Source organism: Trichomycterus rosablanca, chromosome 12, assembly GCF_030014385.1.
Source record: "Trichomycterus rosablanca isolate fTriRos1 chromosome 12, fTriRos1.hap1, whole genome shotgun sequence".
NCBI classification, from domain to species: Eukaryota; Metazoa; Chordata; class Actinopteri; order Siluriformes; family Trichomycteridae; genus Trichomycterus; species Trichomycterus rosablanca.
This window is the reverse complement of record NC_085999.1, coordinates 39,065,317-39,080,357: the sequence shown is the minus strand read 5'-3', so window position 1 is coordinate 39,080,357 and position 15,041 is coordinate 39,065,317. Positions and strand designations below refer to the sequence as shown.

The 15,041-nt window shown below is 39.6% G+C and overlaps 2 protein-coding genes across 3 annotated transcripts; one reads left to right on the top strand and one right to left on the bottom strand.

Annotated features, from left to right (window-relative positions):
* Positions 1-494: 494 nt before the first annotated feature.
* mstnb (myostatin b) lies at positions 495-5,334 on the bottom strand. The gene is made up of 3 exons (XM_063006413.1): positions 4,879-5,334; positions 2,226-2,599; positions 495-1,869 (listed from the first exon to the last, which is right to left on the bottom strand). Exons 1-3 carry the CDS (start codon positions 5,282-5,284, stop codon positions 1,489-1,491), a joined length of 1,161 nt encoding a protein of 386 aa, XP_062862483.1. The 5' UTR covers positions 5,285-5,334; the 3' UTR covers positions 495-1,488.
* A 3,572-nt stretch (positions 5,335-8,906) lies between these two features.
* On the top strand, positions 8,907-14,664 carry LOC134324101 (small membrane A-kinase anchor protein-like). Of its 2 annotated transcripts, XR_010014144.1 has the most exons (3): positions 8,907-9,271; positions 11,402-11,904; positions 14,135-14,664. XR_010014144.1 is itself a non-coding variant. In XM_063005757.1 (2 exons), the coding sequence occupies exon 2, from the start codon at positions 11,534-11,536 to the stop codon at positions 11,780-11,782; it is 249 nt and encodes an 82-aa protein (XP_062861827.1). In that variant the 5' UTR covers positions 8,907-9,271; positions 11,402-11,533; the 3' UTR covers positions 11,783-12,016. The 2 variants fall into 2 exon arrangements, 1 of the variants encoding a protein (XP_062861827.1); XM_063005757.1 differs by lacking the exon at positions 14,135-14,664 and having other exon boundaries at positions 11,402-12,016.
* The last annotated feature ends 377 nt before the right edge of the window (positions 14,665-15,041 follow it).

Sequence of the window (15,041 nt, the reverse complement as noted above, 5' to 3'; positions counted from 1 at the left end):
TTAAAGTTTTATAATGATTTGGCCAAGAGTCCTGACCTGAACCCAGTAAAGATGAGATTGTAAGACCACAAATGAGCAGTGCACGGCTAAAAAGCTAACCCTGTAATAGATTTAAAGCTAACAGTGTAACAGGTTTAGAGCTAAAAGCTAACAGTGTAATGGATTTAAAGCTGAAAGCTAACAGGTAAAAACATACAGTGTAAATTATTTACAACTAACAGCTATGAATTTAAAGCTAAAAGCTTAAAGCCAACAGTGTACCACATTTAAAGCTGAAAGCTAACAGCATAAAGGATTTAAATATAATAGTTAACAGCTAAAGGGGTTTAAAGCTAAAAAACATACAGTGCAGTGATTCACGACGAACAGCTATGAATTTAAAGCTAAATGCTCACATTGTAATGGATTTAAAGCAGTTTGCAAGAGTGATATGGTTATTAAATAACTTTGTCCCTTAAATAAATGAACAGTACAGCTAAAGATATAAAGCAAGCACCTTTATTTGGATGAACAGCTCCACAGATTGTATAATGTACACTTTCACATAATTCTCCTCTTATACATGAACTAACAGAGGTTAAAAAAGCGACAGTTAACAGAAACAACGATAATAATGTATACAATGCAATAAGCAAACACATCAACATCAGTTTTTACAACATTTTTAGCGACCAATCCGTTCTGTTGGTCTGCCATAGTGCAAACTGTCTGTCTGGAAGAGCACGAGTGACCCGGTATTAACATCCGTACTTACCGCTTAAAGTTCTCCGTCTTTAACACACTGCAATCAAAGTGCCTCTGTTTCAAGTCCTTCTGTCTAGTCATACTGAATTTTAATAATAGTTCAAGTGTATAAGGCAGATAAAGCAGCTAAATAATGGAAAAGGCTACAAATAACCACATGTTTTATTGTGAATGAAGACTTGCTTCAGATTGTCTGAATCTTCTGACAGGTTTTCAAGCTTTTTTAAGAGTTATTGAGTCCCTTTCTGTTGCTTTTGGAAACTTAACTGTCTGTAATATATTTGTTGGTACTGTAACGTTACGGTACCATAGGAACTATTGGCATTGTAACTCTACTGTTGGTACTGTAACGTTACAGTACCATTGGAACTGTTGGCAATGTAACACTAGATTACTGTTGGTACTGTAACGTTACCGTACCGTTGGTATTATTGGTACTGGATCTGTAGCGAGAACAGAACTTTATATATTACAATTCTGAGAATGCATGAGCATATAATAAAGATATATGATGTCCATTTCCAAGTCCAACCGGCATGACACTTCTTCAGTACATCTAAGACTCCAAGATGCAGATTCAGAGTAAACAAGTCAAAGTCAGTGAGAGTGAAGCAGTGATTGGTGACCAGCTGATCGTCTTCAGCTGCTATTCTGGTTCTACTGCATATTGCACGGCATGGTTAATGGTTGACGAGTATTGCAACGAGATGTCCAAGCTGGAGGAATTTAGGCTGATTACATGGATCACGAGCAGCCACAGTGATCCACCACCATCGCCGGGAGCTTTCTGTTGATGATCTGCTCTTTTTCGCTGAAGTACAACATGTTGATGGGGGACATCTTGGTGGGCGTGCAGCAGGGACCGGCCGTGCCCCGCGGGATTGCCATGTTCACCAGGTGCGCGTGTGGAAACTTCTGCAGATGCACATAGTCACACTCTCCTGAGCAATAATTGGCCTTGTAGCGTTTCGGGGCAATAATCCAGTCCCAGCCAAAGTCTTCAAAGTCCACCGTGAGTGGGTAGCGGCAGCAGCGGGACTCGGACGAATTTTCATCGCAGTCCAGGCCTGATTCTCTCCTGCTTCGTTTGGGACTTTCAGAGACTTTGACCTCCAGGAATGGAAGCTGCAGATGAAAATGCAAAGGTGTAAGTCTTTGAAAACATGGTCTACAATCTACAAATAAAATAACACCTCACAGAACCTCAACCTACTTCTCCAGTTCTCAACCTGTGGTCTGTAACCCTAGATGTATTATCCTAAATTAATGCAGTTCTTGATGACTCTAGTAGGCCAGCTGACAAAGAAGAACTGATCTGGTCTTTTCGGAAAATAATAAGAACCTATATGACATTTTGCAAGGCTCATATTGCACAAGAATCGACAACCATCATGGCTTGCTTTAAAACTGCTAAAAGCTGAACTGCATGAGAGCATCTCCATGTAGAACCATTACACCCCAATGAAGCTCTAGCAGCTTACCAGTCCTTCTTCTCCAGGCTCTGCAGAAGTCACGGCAACATCACTGCCCTTGGCGTCGTAGGCGTTGATCTCGATCCCCCAGTTGCTTTCCGGCTGCCTCATCCACCCCACAACCACCTGCTTCACGTCAATGCTTTGCCAAGACTTGACCCCCGCGCTCACGTCCACCTTCAGCGAACGTAGTTTTATGGTCTGTTTCTTCCCGTCAGCGATAGGCATGAGTCTGGATATCTGCAAAAAGATGGTGGTCGCCTCTTCCACGGGGCGCAAGTGCACCCAGAGCTGCGCCCTTACTATTCGACTAGTCTGGATCTTGGGGCTAAAGGAGAAGAAGCAGCACTTTGGTTTTTGGTGTAGTTGAACGATGGGGTCAGCTGCAAGGGGGGCAGAAAGAGCAAGAGGAAATCGATCAAAACACAGTGGGATGTTTGTCTGATGCTTTAAATTCATAAAATGTTAATGCATTCATCAAAATCTAGCATTAGCACCAGAAAAGTCCATATGAATGTAGACTATATGTTCAAAAGAATGTAGACACTTCTCTTAATCACTCTATTTAAATCTTTTAGCCACACCCTTTGCTCACAGGGTTATATAGCAAGAGTCTGGGCTCTTCATCATTCTAGCATGTCTGTGTACGAAACAAGGTCCATAAAGACATGGTTTGGTATGGTCCTGACACCGAACAATAAATATATTACTTGCCAGCCACGCCTTCTCGTCCAACATCAGTGATTTACCTCCCAAAAGCTCTTTTAACCAAATTCCTAGAGAGTGGACGCTTTATATCAATGCCCATGGTTTTGGAATGGGATGTCCAGCCGACTCCTGTATTGTATTTATACTCATTTTAACAATGTCACTTCATTTATAGTTTTTCATTTTTATTAACCACTTTGTCCTGGTCAGGGTCGCAGAGTATCCGGTTCGACTGGGAAACACTGGGCACAAGACAGGAAAAGCCTTGACGAGGCGCCGGTTAATCGCAGGGCTTTGGGCATCCACCCAGACATAGCCAATCATCTCTGTATATAGACTCCCAACCGGCCGAGATTTGAACCCTGGACTCCAGTGGTAGTGAGCTAGAGTAATTTACCACTGCACCACCCGAGAACTGTAAGGCACTCGTATTTAACCATTTCATTCAATGACTCAAAGACATACTGTATATGTAAAAAATATGAACTATGAATAGAAATAAAATATGATTTATAGTCGACTATGTCTGGTGACTTCTCTGAGCTCATGTAAATAGGGCTAGTTTGTTGCTCCAATTTAAAAGTGCATGAATCAGTGGTCTCATTCAAGAACCACTTACAAATGATCTGTTATATAATTTAGTTACGATTCTCTGAACACTAAATTCTCTGAGAATTAAATTAGGAATCGTGCAATCGAATCTGGGTTTGAATTGAACTGATCCTGTACATGAACCCGAGTATTCAAGCCAAATGTGAAAACAGCATGAGAAGCAGCTACTGGAACACTGGTACCACTGTCTACAGTCAAGCGTGCTCTACATTGCCTGAAATGAATGCATGTTCTGCACAACCAAATATATAATGAAATTTCTATTTTATTTCTTTTTTTGACCTGGTATATTAGCAATTCCACCGTAAACTAATGAAAGAAGGACTTACATTTGGTAAAGTTTGTTTGGACAAAGTCTCCTGTGCTTTAATTATTCAGACACGTGAACAAGCAGCTTTTTATCAATCAATCAAATAAAATAAAATAATAAAAAAAACATAACATACAATTTATGGTCAAAAGTATGTGGACAGTTGATCCTGAGCTCTTTGCACAACTCAAAAACCATTAAAATAAAGTTGGCTTTGCCTAAATTCTGTTCCTGTATGATACAGACACAGTGACACATCAGTGGTCGAGTATTTTTTGGCTTTTTTTAAGTTCTGTTTAGGAAAATTATGCAAATACTTGTGGGTTTTGGTTTTTAATTAAGAAGACATATCATGTCAATGTCAATTTAAATTCTAAGTTTGTTTCTACCAGTGGCTCTTTAATGCACAGTGGCTAAATCTGTATATTACCACTAATATACTCAGTCATATATATAATATAATATAATATATATATATATATAATAATGTGTATTAGACAATGTATATTATTGGTCATATTGTCTATAAATACACCCATAACCGATATATTGTATATATTTATAATTATAACAATATCTTTATTTCTACATTTATACTTATATGTCTGTATATAAGTATCGATACACTACTGCTTCTATTATTATTAATGTACCAGATGCAGAATTTGCACATACTTTTTTTGCATACCATATATTGTATATATGCAGGTTGTACATTCGCTACAGCTTTCTTACTTTATTTGTATTTGTATTAGTATCTGTCTGTCTGTCTGTCTATCTTTCTATCTGAAGGGCAGGTGTAGCCTAGTGGTTAAGGTACTGGACTAGTAACTAAGAGGTCGCTGGTACAAGCCTCATCACTGCCAGGTTGTCACTGTTGGGCCCTTGAGCGAGGCCCTTAGACAATATACTGTCTTAGTACTTTGGATAAGGGCGACTGCTAAATGTCGAAAATGTTAATCTATCGATACTCTGTCTGTCTATTTTGAGTTTGAGTTATTTCAGAGTAATTAAGCGTAATGAAGCACTTACGCTCGGTGGCCATGCTCATGACGGTCTCGGTGGTTGCATGTTCTTCGTCCTCCTCCTCCTCCTGCACTTCCGTCCCCGGTTTCCCGTCGTCCCCCAGCACGTCGTACAGGTCGAGGAGCTGCTGTATCGGGGGCGCTCTGGGCAGCAGCTGCTTGACCACATCTCGGCTGACATTAGGAGCGTGTTTGAGACGCAGTTTGCTCAGGATCTGAGATTTGATCGCCTGGAGCCGCAGTTGTTTGCTGTGCTGGCGGAAGGCGCACACGGCGGCGGCGGGACAGTGCGCCTCCCGCGCGTCGCGCTCCTCCGGTACAGCCGCGGCCGCAGCCGCTCCGCTCTCGGTGCGCACCAGCGGTCCGAACAGCAGCACCGAAGCCGCACAGAGCAGAACCCGCGCCAGATGCATGGTACCGCGGCTCAAATCCAGATGCGCAACAGCTGGAGAGTTGCTGGAGTTTCTGTGGCGGTGGAGGCGGCAGCAGTGAGCGGGACCAGCGCACCGAACACCGAACACCGGTCAGCAGTATAGCCGCGGGATGTCATGCTGCAATTCAAGCCTAAAGCCTTTTTATAGTCCGCAATCAGCCCGCCGCTCTTATCCAGCCGTCCAGATCTGGGATTGGCTGCTCACAGCTACAAGAAATCTGATGGACGGAGTCAGACTTCAGTTTTTTTTTATTTCATCTGATAAAATCTTAAAGAGATACACTGAAAAAAGCAGAAATAAATACACAAATAAGGAAATATTAAATTAATAAATAATGACATTAATTAATAAATAAAATATATGAATTAATAAATAGAAAATAAGTACATAAATAAGTAAATAATACAATAAATAAATAGATAAACAAACAAAAAATAAATAAGCATTACATAAACAAATAAGTAAGCACATAGGTAAGTAAGTATAAATAAATAAAATAATTAAATAAAAAGGTAGCTAAATAAATAAATGATTAATAAATACATAATTAAATAAGTAAACAAATAAGTAAATAAATAGGTAAATAAATAAATACATATATAAAAATATAAATAATTATATAAACAAGTAAATAAATAAATAAATAAAAATAACTATTAAATTAGTAAATAATTACATAAATAAGTAAATAATAAAATACATAAATAAACAAAAAATAAGCATAACATAAACAAACAAGTAAATACATAAGTAAGCAAATAAATGAAATAATAAAATACATAAATAAATACGTACATTAATAAATAAGTAAATAAATAAACAAAGTATTAAATAAATTAATAGATAACTAAATAAAGAAACGAGTAATACATACGTAATTAAATAAGTAAACAAATAACTAAATAGGTAAATAAATTTAAAAATATAAATAAATAAATAAACAAGTATTAAATAAATAAATAAAGAATCCAATGCAATAGAATCCAATACCAGCAATTAGTTACTAATCCCAACCATTTATTTTTTAAATGTGTTGTTTCATTATTTTATTATATCAGCATTAATACATTTAGTATTATTTATATTTTATGGTCACTTTTTGACCACAGACCACATTATCAGGGCTTTACATTTTAGCAACCTCACCACAACCCCTCAACCCCAGTCAGTGGGTTTAAAGAATTGCATTTCATGTAGCTGATACTTTCCAGAGCATGATAAAACTCCAAATTAATGAATTATCCTTAGATTAAATGCAAACTTTTAGTTATTAGTAATATTATTCATGTGTATATTTGACTGTATATTACTGATTTTAGTTTTTTTGGAATTCCATGTGGATTTCAGATCCCGTGTGAGTTCCCGACCCCAGGCTTAAGAACCACTGGTATAATCCATTCTCACCTGGCACTGTGAGGGTGTGTGAGAGGTTTTTAAATGACTGGTACTAACACTCTATAATAAAACACATGCTGCCCCCTGCTGCCCACATGCAGGAGATTGTATTTAAATAAGAGATCAGTTTATTAGTGATGGTTCCATTCATGACAGGACAGGTAGTTACAGGTTACCCATGATTCATCAAACACCACCAATTCATCACGGCCAATTTTGTATCTCTAGTTCACCTCACTTTCACGTCTTTGTACTGTGGGAGGAAACCGGAGCAACCGCAGGAAACCCACACAGAAAATGTAAGCAAGTAAGAAAGTATTATTTACACACCACGGTGAAACTAAATGTGTTAAAGTGCTGTAATACTTCAAATACTACTGAATAGACTCTTATACACACAAACAAAGGTATTAACCCTTTGATGCACAACCTGGGTCAAAAGTGACCCAACTGAGTTTTTATTTTCTATATCTTTGCAATAAATTAATTTCGTCATTTAAGCTTCCACGAATTCCTCATTTAACTTGTTTTTGATCATCACAAATCCTTATTTCAGTTTTATATTTTTTACTTTTTTAATAAAAATCATTTTTGTATCACTACCCTTCTAATGCACAACATGGGTCAAAAATGACCCTTATGTATTTACTATGGAATTTGACAGGAACTACTGACATTTGTAAGTGTTTGTAGTCAAAAACATATTTACTGATCTTTTGAAAGACAACCAAAGATTAGGCTCTTGAATCTTGAATATGTCCAATACTATTTGCTTGCTAGCTGTTTACATATTCTAGTATACCTGTAGATAGCTTTTATTAGCTAAGACAGCAAATACATGAATAACTGACAAATGTGCATATGAAAATATTCTTGAATGGATGAATTTGGGTCATTTTTGACCCATGTTGTGCATTAGAAGGGGTTTGCTTAGCTTGTGCATCAAAGGTATTAAATGTAGCTGTTAGGGTGGTAACCTTAAGGGTATTTTGTACATTTAGTGTGTATTGCCTTCAATGTCTTTCCTTTATGGCCAAACGTAAGTAAACACCCGAGTACTAGCTTCCTGGACATCTTATTCAAAAGCATGGAACAATAATATGAAGTCCTTCCTCTTTTAACAGCTAAATCAGTCTTCATTATTCTTAATTATTCTTCATTAATTATGATAATAATTCAATTTTTTTTAGTGTTTTGGAGTTGCAGACATCAAATTCTAACTGTGTTTCTATTTCCAAACTACAATGAAGTTGATCGGTGAAAACATTGGAAATCAGTTAAATAAAAAAGAGAATGGACACATCACACATTCTTCTTTTTACTGCGTTTTACTAAACGTCTTGACTTTTTTGTAAATGGGGATTGAAAATTGTAAATTGAAAACGTGATCCTGCTCAGATGAATAAATAAATTGCCCCTAGTTGTGAGTAAAGAGACTAAATATGTGAATATGTGCTGCCAAAATCCATGAATGAGAATGGCCCTTTATACCAGCACTGGCAGCACCACAACTCTTCTCAGGATGAAGTATTTACTGAAAAGGAATAAATAAATAAATAAATAAATATAAATAAATAAATAAATAAATAAATAAATAAATAAATAAATAAATAAATAAATAAATAAATAAATAAATAAATAAATAAATAAATAAATAAATAAATAAATAAATAAATAAATAAATAAATTGAGTCTAGATGTGAGTATGCAAGTGATTTGTTGGGTAAATTATTCCCTGGATGGATCTGTGCCCTGTTCCTGCGATTTTGGATGATGAATGAATGATGTCCAGCGGCACGGCAAGGAGGTCCTGGTCCGGGTCCTTTCTGTGTGGAGTTTGCATGTTCTCCAGTCCAAAAACGAGCAAGTGAGGTGAATTGGAGATACAAAATTGTCTATGACTGTGTTTGAGATTAAAAGACTTGAACTGGTGTAACTACATGTCATGAATGTAACCAAGGTGTGTAAATAAATAAATTTATATATTTATATTATTATATTATGCGTTAATAATTTAATAATAAATAAATAAATAAATGTATCTTATCTCGCCGCCAGGTGGCGACATGATCCAAAAATAAAAGGTCACAACTTGAAGCATTGATTGAGCAATAATAATAACCCAGTTACACCGTGTCCTGCAACACCGATCCTGGACCAACATACCGAGCTCTGTCTACCGGACCTCCAAACAGATATCTGCTCATCCATCTATCCACTCAATCCATTCATCTGACACATCTACAAGTCTTCCACACACGGACCGAACCATAAAGGACATTTTGTTTTGTAACCGAACTGGACGAACCATCGCTGGTAAATCGGACTGAACTTTGGAGACTTGTGATCGGACTCACCGTCGATAAGTGACCGAGATCCGAACTCATCAGCAGCTGGATGGTCTTCTCCTGAATCTCTGAATCACATCTGGAGAGAGAAACCAACCAAGCCTGGACAAGAAGACTGAAAAGAGCAATTTTATAACCACACACCAATATTTATGTTTATATTTCATGTGTGGTTTTTTTCTAGTCTGATGATCACCATGCTTGGATTTCATTACCTCAGCAGGTGGGTGTTTATCTATCTGATCACAAATACGATTTAATAATGCACATCAAATCATTGTAGTGACATACCTACAGGTGCACTGGTCAGTGTGTTATTGTTCATATTATTACGTCACAATACAACTAAATAGTTGAACGTTTTTGATCAGAGTTCGAGTATCTCATATCTGAGACTGATTATTTACATTCTGATTATACAGTCTGATTATTCAAGTTATTATATACTGGTCAGGAAACACTGGGTGCAGGGCATGAACACACTGGACAGGGTGCCAATCCATCACAGGGCTTTGGACCCCCCAATCTTCGAAGCCAGATCTCGCTGGCATTGAGTTAGCGCAGAACTGTGCCAACCGAGCACCGAGTTCTAGACGTGCCCCCAAGAACTTCTCACCCCAACACAGATTCATCTGGACTGCTAACGAATACAAACATGGCAGACTCCATGTCTTAACGGCTAGCATCTTATGGTGATATGATGCTCAAACGAGTTAAAACTCATCCCAATGTACTTTTGTAATGATGGAGTGGATTGTGTTGTGACCTTGAGACTTTAATGCCACACGTGTGCCAGTCCATGTAACCTGGCACCAACCAGACCACAAGACGTCATGTTTTAGTTTCTGACACATTATCTCTGAGGTTAAATTGTATTTTTTGGGTGGATATTACATGTTTTAGGGAGGGTTAGCTCTTGGTACCTGTTATTTCTATGATATCGGTCAACTGGCCTGACAAAACGTGTTTACTCTAAGATCCTGTGGTCACCCGAGCATGTGTGTATGGTTTGCAAAAAAAAATTCCCTCTTGGTGTGAGTAGGGCTGGGCAGTATGACCGTACTCATTATAGTACTCATCGGTTTTTGATTGAATTGAATTGCTTCGCCCATTATAAACCTACAGCTGGACAACTAATCACTAACCACTAATAGCAGAATCAGGCTTCTTTAATGGAATCATACACATACTGACACAAATTGAATAGGCAGTATGAAAGATTTATTTTAGATTTGTATTTGTTTACATACTGATAGAATAGAAAAACTGATCACATATTGTATTATTGTATACGTCGATCAGCCATAACATTAAAACCACCTCCTTGTTTCTACACTCACTGTCCATTTTATCAGCTCCACTTACCATATAGAAGCACTTTGTAGTTCTACAATTACTGACTGTAGTCCATCTGTTTCTCTACATGCTTTGTTACCCCCCTTTCACCCTGTTCTTCAATGGTCAGGACCCCCACAGGACCACCACAGAGCAGGTATTATTTAGTGTGTTAGTGTGTGTTGTGCTGGTATGAGTGGATCAGACACAGCAGCGCTGCTGGAGTTTTTAAACACCTCACCGTCACTGCTGGACTGAGAATAGTCCACCAACCAAAAACATCCAGCCGACAGCGCCCCGTGGGCAGCGTCCTGTGACCACTGATGAAGGTCTAGAAGATGAGCGACTAAAACAGCAGCAATAGATGAGCGATCGTCTCTGACTTTACATCTACAAGGTGGACCGACTAGGTAGGAGTGTCTAATAGAGTGGACGGTGAGTGGACACGGTATTTAAAAACTCCAGCAGCGCTGCTGTGTCTGATCCACTCATACCAGCACAACACACACTAACACACCACCACCATGTCAGTGTCACTGCAGTGCTGAGAATCATCCACCACCTAAATAATACCTGCTCTGTGGTGGTCCTGTGGGGGTCCTGACCATTGAAGAACAGGGTGAAAGGGGGTAACAAAGCATGTAGAGAAAAGGATGGACTACAGTCAGTAATTGTAGAACTACAAAGTGCTTCTATATGGTAAGTGGAGCTGATAACATAGACAGTGAGTGTAGAAACGAGGAGGTGGTAATTAGAATATCCAGCTCTCTCTGATGGCCTGCTGGGCCCTGATTGTTCCCCTCTATTACCAGAGGGTCTTTTTTAGCAATTACTATGAGGTTACAGTCAGACCCCTTCTTGCAATAACTGCTCTAATCGAACCCAGCAAGGACAGAACCATCAACAAACTGTGACAAACGGCCACCAACTTCATCTGCGCTCCCTCAAAAGGTGCGTTTATCTTGTCAAGTACAAAAACTGAAATAAATAACCGATTCTTTGTGTCCGTCTCTGACAGGGAGGGCTGGAGTCGGCCATGAGCGTGTATAGATGCTCGACACGCCCCACCACGGTTCACCTCCACCGTCGGTCTGTAAAGGAACGAAGCTCCTGACTCCCAGCGTCAAACCAATGCTGCATCATCCGGATCATGGGATGCGTCAAATCCAAATGCGGGAAGCCTGCTCAGAACTCCAGCACGCCGGACCGGGTGGACGGCCCGCCTGCTCCGGTCTGCCTGGGAGCCGGCCTGGACGAGGAGACGTCGCTGGTCAACCTGGTCCTGCTTGACTACGCGCAGAGACTGTCGGAGGAGATCGTGGCCCGGGCCGTTCAGCAGTGGGCCGAGGTGGACAGCCGCTACAGCGACATCCCTTATATCGAGTGTGACGTGCCATGATGTGCCAGCGTGTGGAGTTCCCACGGTCCAGCAGATCCGCTGGGATTTACCACGACCAGTGAAGGAACCTGAGAAGGAACTGCAGAAGACGTGTTTAGGAACCTTTTTTAAGCACGAATAAGGTTATTTTTGGTCGTTATTTTGATTACTGGGTGTTTACTTGCCCATCCAGAGGCCGAACGGCACCAAACTCATGGACGCTGATAATAAACTTCAGTCTCCCTGTTCTTCTGAGCTCTGTGTTTGCCTGGATTACAAACTTTCACTTTTGTTGTAGGCACAAATGTGATAATAACGTTTATTTAATGTACAAAATATTTTTTATATTTATTCCAATTTACATTTCGAAGAGGCAGAATTTAGAATTCAGTTACTTATCAGTTTTTATAAGAATAGTTTATATATAATTTAAGACTGAGGCCTGGCTTGCAGCTGGACTCGACTAGATTCGGAGGATTAAAAATAATAAAATAGAGAGAAAAAGACCCCCACAGCCCCCCAAAACAAAAACAACCCGACCCTAGGATATTAAATGCAAGTGTTATAACAATAATCAGCCCCCACACCCGATCAAGGATAGCCGAATCTTTTGCCCGCTTGTAAAGAGCCACGCTCTGCCATCCGTGATCGTCCACCCCCGGTGCAGGCACCTCGATCAGCCAGCAGAGGCTGCAATTGTACGAGAAACCCTGTTCAGTCAGTCATTGTCCCGCCCCCTACAGACACACAGCCAACCGTCTGTCTTGTCTGCCAATATCGGCTGCATTTAACACAGGCACTACGAGTAACTACCAACCAGCCCAACAGACCAACGTTTAACAGATCCCTGAGCGTGATATGCACATTTTTGGAAGGTGGTCCTAATGTTTTGGCTTGTCTGTCTTCCCTGCAACAAACTGGCACCCGTTCCCAATAAAAGCTTTGGATCCACTGCGACCTTTACCAAGATATAACTAACTAATATAACTAATTATTAAAAATAAGTGAAGTAATAAATCATTAGTATTATAATGCATATAGTGTGTCGTGAAAATATCTATTAGCATCGCAGTATAATATTTTCGTCACATTGCCCCTCCCTAGTACTGAGTGTTTGGGTCCTCAGGGTTGGACCAGGGGCGTTCCAATACATCTCCCGTAACTGGGAGTAATGTGGTACTGAATCTTTTGGCTGCCACAGTTTGGCACAGCTTTACGCCCGATGCCCTTCCTGACGCGAGCCTCCTGTTCCTATCCGTTCTCGGGACCACGGGTCTCAAAGACGTTTAGACCAGATAAAGAAATCCACTGCCACATCAAAGCCATCAGAAACAGGAAGTGTCCTGAACCTCCGTGCCGTAATATTCAGGATTATGGGATGGATAATAAGGTTTTAGGGAAACAATGTAAGTAGATCTGCTCAGTCTCAGACTTTACAGCGGTTGTGTTCCAAATCCCACACTACGCTGGGCACGAATAATCCAGCAGGCTAAAGATACTTAAATAACAGGGTAACTGGGCTGAAATTGCACACACACACACACACACACTTTGCTTTAGAAATCCCAGACTGGACGGAACAAGTGTGTCTAAGTAGCACAATAACAATGTCACTGGCTCACGTCTGTGACGAAAGTTAATCTGTTGTTGTTGTTTTTTTATTTGAACTTAGCCTAAAGACTTGTGACTTGACTTGGACTCTAGCTTAAACCCTCATGCCTTGACTTGACTCTCAAGACTCATGACCTGACTTAGACTTAGGCTAGTGACTTGTTTTGGACTCTATAGCCTAAAGACTCATGACTTGACTTAGAGTCTATTCTAAAGACTCGTGACTTGAACTTGACTTCATTCTAAAGACTCGTAACTTGACTTAGACTTTACAGTCTAAAGACCCATGACATGACTCTAGCCTAAAAACTAATGTCCTGACTTGGACTCTATAGCCTTAAGACTCGTGACTTGACTTGGACTCTAAAGACTTGTGACTTTGACTCTAACCTAGAAACTCATGACTTGACTTGGACTCTAGTCTAAAGACTCTTGACTTAGACGCTAGCCTAAGGACTCGTGAGTCGACTTAGACACTAGCCTAAAGACTCGTGACTTGACTTGGACTTTAGCCTAGACTCGTGACTTGACTCGGACTCTAGTCTAAAGACTTGTGACTTGACTTAGACTTTAGCCTAAAGACTCGTGACCTGACTTGGACTCTAACTGTAGTCTAAAGACTCGTGACTTGTATTTCGTGACTTGTGAAAATCTCTACTATCAGGTGATGTGTAATATACCAAATTATAAACGTTATATCACATTTACTGCGCATTACCTCATTAATGTATGTATGTATGTATGTTGTATGTATGTATGTAGATCACATGACGTGGAATATAAACTGAACAAATCTAGCATTTTGAACACAGCCGGTACCTCAATACCCTCCGCTGCTCGTCTCCTCCGCAGCCCTGCACACTCCTGCAGCTCAGATATGCAAAACTCACGCCAGGTCACGAGAGGAATTCATACCTACCTAAAATAGCTCTGATCTGCTAGTCCTACTGCCAGAGGAACGCTACGGATTTACACAAATGCTCAGCACATAACAAGCAAGCGTCCTTAATCTTAATAAATCTTAATAAATCGTGTTACAAGCACAATCACAGTTTTGTGGCATATTTATCACGTGAAGTAGTGCAGTTGTAGCCTAGCGGTTAAGGTACTGGACTAGTAATCAAAAGGTCACAGGTTCAAGTCCCACCACTGCCAGGTTGTCACTGTTGGGCCCTTGAGCGAGGCCCTTAACCCTCAATTGCTTAGACAGTTTACTGTCACAGTACTGTAAGTCGCTTTGGATAAAGGTGTCTGCTAAATGCTGTAAATGTAAATGAAGTACAATAAAGTAACGGCTGTCCCTTTAAATATAAACAACGACTACATGAAATATATATATACACACATATACAGTAGAATAACAGTAATTAATTTAGCTAGTGTGTGACTATATATATACAGTTAAGGTCAAAATTATTAGCCCCCTAGGAACTTTTAAATATTTCCCTAAAATACTGCCCAATGTTTGCAATATTCATAAAATTTCATATAGTAAATCATTCATCAATGATGTGGCCCCATTTTGGTACACTTTAAAATGTAAAATAAATATTCAAGATTTCTTTATGAAAAATCTGGTGAAAACTGAGATGGTCAAAATTATTAGCCCCCATGTGATTTTGTGCTTTCAGAACAAATGAACTGGGTTTGAAACCACACCTGAGCAGTC